Genomic DNA, 7,645 nt, shown 5'->3' on the forward strand with positions numbered 1-7,645 from the left:
AAGTAATGGGCCACTATGGGCCATAGGGGAGAGTGAGGGCAGTCCACAAGGGGTGGCGCCCCCCATGGGCAGTCCTAATTGGACAAGGGGAGGGGGTGCGGCCCCCTTTCCTTCCACCTCTCCCTCTCCTTCCCCCTTTTCCCCTCCGAAAGAAGGAGCGGGGGCGACCAAGTCGGTTCCCCCCCCCATGGCGCGCCCCCTAGGGCTGGCTTACTCCCCTCCTCCTTTATATACGGGGGCAGGGGGACCCCAAATCACATCAATTGTTCTCCTAGCCGCGTGCGGTGCCCCCCTCCACAGTTTACTCCTCAGGTCATATTGCCGTAGCGCTTAGGCGAAGCCCTACGCGGATCACATCACCATCACCATCACCAGGCCACCGTGCTGACGAAACTCTCCCTCGACACTTTCCTGGATCAAGAGTTCGAGGGACGTCATCGAGCTGAACGTGTGAAGAAATCTGAGGTCCCGTACATTCGGTGCTTGATCAGTTGGATCACGAAGACGTTCGACTACATCAACTGCGTTAAGCTAACGCTTCCGCTTTCGGTCTACGAGGGTACGTGGACACACTCTCCCCCTCTCGTTGCTATGCCTCTCCTAGATAGATCTTGCGTGATCGTAGGAATTTTTTTGAAATTGCATGCTACGTTCCCCAACAGTGGGTACATACATAAAACCTACGTTAGATAGAATAACAGAGCCTTTGTCTTGTACCTTAACACCAATATTCTTACTAACCACAACCGTTTACTAGTACCTCCCACATATTCCCTCTCTATATCGCAAAACTATTGCAAGGAATGAAACATATCATATTCAGTGATCCATAAGTTTTATTTAGGTTTTCATGACTAACCATACAAATGACCAATTCCTGTTGACTCTCTAAATAGATATAAGTGAAGCATGAAAGTTTAATTATTTCTACAAAATACCATGCTCTAATAAATATAAGTGAAGCAAAAGAGCATTATATAAATAACAGTTTTCTATGTGAAGAGAAACAGGCAATCCAAACTTCAAATGATATAAGTGAAGCACATAAAGCATTCTATAAAGCCATACTCAAAAGATATAAGTGAAGTGCAATGAGCATTCTATAAATAGGCCATGGACTATCTCATACCAGCATGGTGCATAAAAGAAAAAAGAAAAATAAACACAAAAGACGCTCCAAGATTCACACATATACGATCAATTCAGTCTAAATTATATAAGTATTTAACGTAAATCTTACAAGTAGAATGAAAATAAAATGACATGAGCAGTTTAATTATTCTCCTATGATATATCATAAAATATATTGTTAAATGTTAATATGCTAGTGGAGAATGAGTTAGAGTATGAGCATGCATGGATTAGTTAGATGTATTAAAATGGATAGGTTCTACAGTATAGAAAAAAATCGAGATCATTTCCCAGAAAATGAGTGGATGTATGCTTCAATAATGCTCATGGCATTTGGAAACGAGAATAAAATGCTTTAACTAAAAGAATCTAAAAGTAAGCATATCTCCCACAAGGTCCAAAGTGTGCATGCCATTGATGCAATATGAATAGGTGGATTGATCAAATGTGCTAGGTGGGGAGGAGCGTATCAAATAAATGGGAGTTCAATAGTAAGGCCGAATGCAAAAAATCTTGTCAATATTAATGAGTCATTTTGCAAAAAGCTATAAAGTCATTAAAAACAAACAACATGAACCATCATAAAGAAATGTAAATGTCTACACGATGATTGAGTGGAAGGGAATATTGCAGAAATTTTTCAAATGAATATACAAGGGAAGTATTTTTTTTTTTGGTTTAAAGAAATCTATAGAGATTAATGAATTATAAAATATATGCAACGCTATTTGAGTCGATAGTCAAGGATTGTCGACGATTTCAACCCAAACTAAGTAAGCATGTCAAATTCCTCATCGCTAATTTAATACTCCTAGATGAGAAATAAAGGCAAGATATTATCCGAGCGTCCAACATAGATTGTTATAACATAAGTGTTGTGAATCATATCAGTCAATGGAGAAAAAACATACACATGATCGTAAAGAAGAATCTACAATCTTTGATGATTGTGAGTGTGAAATAATGTCTTCACATTTGATGTAACAGAAACTATCAATTGCATTGGATTAGATCCATACTTTAAATATATAGGCAACCACAGTAAGATGAGTCAGAGTGTAAGCATATGAAGACGGACATTTTTAGTAAATACACTATGCAAATTGGTTTAGCCATTAGTTTACGTAATTATACATAATCAATCCATGCTAATCAAGTTATCAGAAAATGATTGATTGGAGGATAAAAAATGATGGATGGGGACAAATTGAAGATAAAAACATGGAGATCACTACATATAAATCAAGGGTTTCCACGTCAGGCTATGTACACCAATTCAGCTGGTCATTTGTTAATGTTCCCTATTTTACATTGAAATGTAGCATACAACTAAGAAGATTTCAGTAGGAAAAAATTATGGGTACTATTTGGAAACGAAAAATGTCCATATTTGATGACATGAAATTTTTATGGAATGCAACATTCATAGGGGTTTTGGAGGAAAAGAAGCATGATGTATAATCTCATGCGTTTCATCTATTTGTGTTACTACATGACATTTCAATTCCGGCGGTTTTCCTTTTCTGAAATCTTCTTCAGTTCCTAGGTAAACGACCTTAGTAATTAAGTGTCACCACGTTTCCACTAAATGTAAATTTTGCTATATTTTGCGGACAATCAAAACCTTCCGGATTAATGAATTACACAAACATTAGTTATATCTAGCCGCGCAAATGCGCGGGTCACCCCGCTAGTTCACATGAAAAGGGAAGGTGTGGAGCCTTCATCCTAGAGCAACAAGTATAATCGTATCTCAAATATAGGTCCCGAGCATACCAATGCAACATACTAATTTGATCCCATAATAATTTCCCTTTTTGTGTCAAGCGATAAAGTATTCACGTTGATCCAACGTGTCCCCCATTATCAAGTTGAATGGGGTTTTCTCAGGATTATCGAAGTAGTGATTAATATTTTTCACATAACGAGCATTGAGGGTTTTAGGAGGTTCCCCATCTTCATGAATAGCAAGTACAACTAATTTTTTTGATGTCTTGTGTTCCATATCCGTAACTAAAGATGCGAAACAATTTAGACAGGAAGTAAAAACTACTTAGTGATAAAGAAAACAAGCACACACAAGAATATTCACCCCACGCTATTGCTCTCAGGCAACGGTGCCAGAAAAAGGTCTTGATAACCCAAAAGTATAGGGGATTGTTTGTAGCCTTCTTCGATAAATAAGAGTGTCAAACCCAACGACGAGTTAAAGGTAGAACAAATATTTCCTCAAGTTCTATCGACCACCGATACAACTCTACGCACACTTGACGTTTGCTTTACCTAGAACAAGTATGCTACTATTTTGCAAGAATAAAACTACGAGTACTTTGGGAGAATAAAACTACGAATAAATTGCAAGGTAATAAAAGTGGATAGCTTTTGTCAACGAGAAAGTCATTTGTCCCTAGGCAATCGATAACTAGACCGGTAATCATTCTTGCAATTTTATATGAGGGTGAGGCATGAGCTAACATACTTTCTCTACTTGGATCACATACACTTATGATTGGAACTGTAGCAAGCATCCGCAACTACTAAAGATCATTAAGGTCGTGAACCCAACCATAGCATTAAGTATCAAGTCCTCTTTACTCCCATACGCAACAACCCATTTACTCGGGTATGTGCTTCTGTCACTCACGCCATCCACCATAAGCGAATCATGAATATATTGCAACACCCTACAGCGGGGATCCCTCCAGTTGTGCGACACCGAGGGCACCGTAGGACAACACCATAAATAAAATATACACTCATACAAACCAAGATCACGATTGACCCATAGGACAAAACAAATCTACTCAAACATCATAGGATAGCCAAATATCATTGGGAAATAATATATGGAGTTGAGCACCATGTTTAAGTAGAGATTACGGTGGGGAGAAGGGAGGTTACACCGCTGCATAGAGGGGGGGAGTTGGTGTTGACGGTAGCAAGATTGTTGATGTAGATCGTCGTCACGAACCTTGCCCCGGCGGCACTCCGGCGCCACCAGGAGAGAGGGGGAGAGAGCCCCCCTCCTTCTTCTTCTTCCTTGGCCTCCCCCCTAGATGGGAGGAGAGTTCCCCCTCTGGTCCATGGCCTCCATGGCGGCGGAGGGGCGGGAGCCCCTCCGAGATTGGATCTATCCCCCTGCTCTCTTCTGTTTCGCGTTCTCCAGATCTGGCCGAAAACCATTTCTTATATTCCCGGAGATTCGTAACTCCGATTGCGCTAAGATTTTAACACGATTTTTTCGGATATAAGCTTCCTTGCGCCTTAAGTAGAGCCCCAACCAACGTATGAGGTCAGCACAACCCACTACCGCGCGCCTGGCCCCCGGGGCGCACCCTGATGTCTTCTTGGCACTGTGGGCCCCCGTTTGCGTTGATGCCAAGTCCCAAAAATCACATATATTCCAAAATAATTCTCCATAATTTTTTATTGCATTTGGACTTCGTTTGATATGGATATTCTGCAAAGCAAAAAACATGCAAAAACAGGAACTGGCACCAGGCACTAGATCAATAGGTTAGTCCAATAAATCATATAAATTGTTGCCAAAAGTATGTAAAAGTTGTATAATATTGGCATGGAACAATAAAAAATTATAGATACGACGGAGTATCACAATGCAGGTCGGGACAGTAGGCCTCCGAAACCACACATCTTTGTGTCCTGTACGAGAGAAGGGTGATAAGGTTTTTGTGGAGCGCTCTGCACGACTACTGACTTGTTCATCGCGGACACCCCGGACGCCGACAACAACTTCTTCCGCGACGTCGACGACCTCTTCGAGAACATGGGTGAACCCGTCAACACCAACGCTACTGCTACTACCGCAGCTCAGTGCGTTTTCATGTTCCTTTTGTTCGAGTTCCTACTATAATTTCTTCTTCTAGTATCTGCTCTACATATGTTTTGTTCTAGTTCGCATGTGCAGATGCTATTTGCCTTCTCTCTGTTAGATTACATACCTTGTTTCATCTCTGCTATAATAGTCATGTTTTATCTAGTATTTCTATGGATTAAATGATATATTAAATTTCTCACATTTCCAACATGATATATGTGCCAGCCAAATCCGGTGCACCTAAAATGAGATTGTTCATCACTTTAGTTCAAAGTTATCTTGAATGACTTGGTGTCGAAGCTGAAGTTAACAAGCAAAGAAATGTCCAAACTGAACCCCCTGATTAAAATGCTACTACTTTGTAACTCTCACAAATATTTGTGGACTGAAATTAATAATGTTGGCTCTGTTGCGAATAAGGAAACATATTATTGGCCATAAATTTGGTCACCTCGTGATTTTTTTTTGCTTCTGTCGCTCTGCTCAGCAAATATGATTGCTGATTTGGTAGTATTATTAGGTGGAATTGAAATCCAATCAAAGTTGACCATATAATCTCGAACCACCAAAACTACCATGTGATCATCTATTCATTAAACAATTTTTTTGATACACCTTGAATATGAAACTTCACATGTAATCTCAAAACTACTCGTGTAAATTTGTTGGATCTAGTCCAAGAGACTAGCTTATTGCAGTAACTTCGCCTGTTTAGGTGCAATCATTCTACATAAATAAATAAAGCACACAAAGTGCCATCGATCATTCACCAAAGCCAAGTTTTATTTCTTCACCATAAAATGTAATGTGATATTCATGGAACTAAACTTGCACTTGGACATACAAAAATATCAAGATTTAGGCTATGTTCGGAGTCACTCCAGCTCCTAATAATACGAGGAGCTGCGGAGCATCTGTTCCCAGCTCCGTACTTTTTAACTCCAGCTCCGAGAGCGGAGTGGTGGAGTGATGGGTCTCTGAATAGGGTCTTAAACACCATGATTTTTCTCCTACCGTACTCGCTCCTGAACAAGGAACTGGATTGCTCAGCCACAACTTTATCCAAATAAATGACTATTTTATTGCGTACTACTCGACATATCCGTCACACAATGCAGAAAATGAAATTCACAAATCTTTAGGTAAACTAACTTCGCAAACAGAAGGGGGAAAAGCGACGACTGACGATTGCAGAACCCATAATTACTTGGCGGCGGCCCACATGCTCTGCAGCTTCCCGGCGCAGTCCACCATGCTCGTCATGGACGGGGCCGCCTTCTTGGCCGCCTCCGTCTGCACGAACCTCTCAGCCCAGGCTGCCAAGCGCGGAGTTCTGCCTGCGTCGATGACCGTCACGCCGAACATCTCGCGGAGCGCCTCAAACCAGAAGAGGTTGCACCCGAGCGCGATGTCAAGGTACCCGACGGAGTCGCCGGCGAAGTAGTCTTTCCCACCAGAGCAGTGGGCGAGGGCGTCCTCCATGGGCCCGACCACCGCGAGCGCCGTGTCAAGCTTCTCGGCTCTGTCCTCCTCCGAGGCGGCGCGCAGGATGCCTATCCACGCGGGGGACAGCTTGTCGTCGACGTAGGCGGCCCAGAAGCGGGCGACGGCGCGGGCGTAGGGGTCTGCGGGGAGGAGCGAGACGCCGTTGGCCCAGACCTCGTCGACGTACTCAACGATGGCGAGCGACTCGCAGACGGGCCTGCCGGCGTGGATGAGCACGGGGACCTTCTTGCGCACCGGGTTGGAGGCGAGGAGGAGCTCGCCCTTGTCGAACAGGTCCTGCTCCAGGTACTCGTAGCTCACGCCCTTGAGATGCAGGGCCATGCGCACGCGGACCGCGAAGGAGCTCACCCCCGTGCCCAGCAGCTTCACGTCTCCTTGGCCGGCCATCGTCTTGGATCGATCTCTTCCTTGCTATTTGGTGCTCGTAAACTGTTTGCCCTGCTGTGTACGTATGTGCTCTTAACTCAGTTTGGAAGTGTACGTATATTAGCATCGTTCTGGCTGTTTCTCTAGCACAAATCAAGCTGAACAGTTGCCGGAAGAGTAGCTGCAGATATGTGCATCACCGTTGACGTATTCATTTCATGGTAGGTGCAGGTATGCGACCATCTCTGGATTTTTGACTAGTAGCTCGGCGTCACATGTGACGCTACAGTGTTAGAGACGATCTTTCTGCGGCATATGCCCTGCGAGTCGTTCTTCTCTTGCTACGTCCACTGACCTGGTCAGCAGGAGGCCGGAGCAAGCACGCCATCGCTGCAACCTGCAATGAAAACTCAGGGAGGACAATGGTATCCCCGGTCTACCAGGATTCAAATCCCGATCTTTGTATTTATTCTGGATTTATTTCACGATTTTCAGCGATGCGCGTTCAGTGAAAGGAGATGTTCCCGTCAACTACAAGACGTCTACAGTGACTTCGTAAAATCTCAAGATGATATGCCTGCTCAGTCTTTCGGAGGTGCTCGTAGAGGTAGAGTGTGCGTGCGTGCGTTCATAGGGGCGAGTGTATGTGTGTATATATGAGCGATTGCGTCTGTACTGTGTTAAAAAAAGACATGTAGCAAGTGAAACCTTGCACGAAGACAGGGCTGATAAGCGCATGGATGTACGTGCTCAAACTCGAGGGAAAAAAAGCTTCCATTTTTAACTTCAAATTTTTATCTTTTT

The 7,645-nt window shown here is 43.2% G+C and overlaps 1 protein-coding gene across 1 annotated transcript; it reads right to left on the reverse strand.

The window, feature by feature from the left end:
- Positions 1 to 5,809: 5,809 nt before the first annotated feature.
- On the reverse strand, positions 5,810 to 6,971 carry LOC123075288 (probable glutathione S-transferase GSTU6). The gene has a single exon (XM_044497933.1). The coding sequence runs from the start codon at positions 6,860 to 6,862 to the stop codon at positions 6,173 to 6,175; it is 690 nt and encodes a 229-aa protein (XP_044353868.1). The 5' UTR covers positions 6,863 to 6,971; the 3' UTR covers positions 5,810 to 6,172.
- Between the last annotated feature and the right edge of the window lie 674 nt (positions 6,972 to 7,645).

The sequence above is a fragment of the Triticum aestivum genome, chromosome 3D, assembly GCF_018294505.1.
Source record: "Triticum aestivum cultivar Chinese Spring chromosome 3D, IWGSC CS RefSeq v2.1, whole genome shotgun sequence".
Classification (NCBI taxonomy): domain Eukaryota; kingdom Viridiplantae; phylum Streptophyta; class Magnoliopsida; order Poales; family Poaceae; genus Triticum; species Triticum aestivum.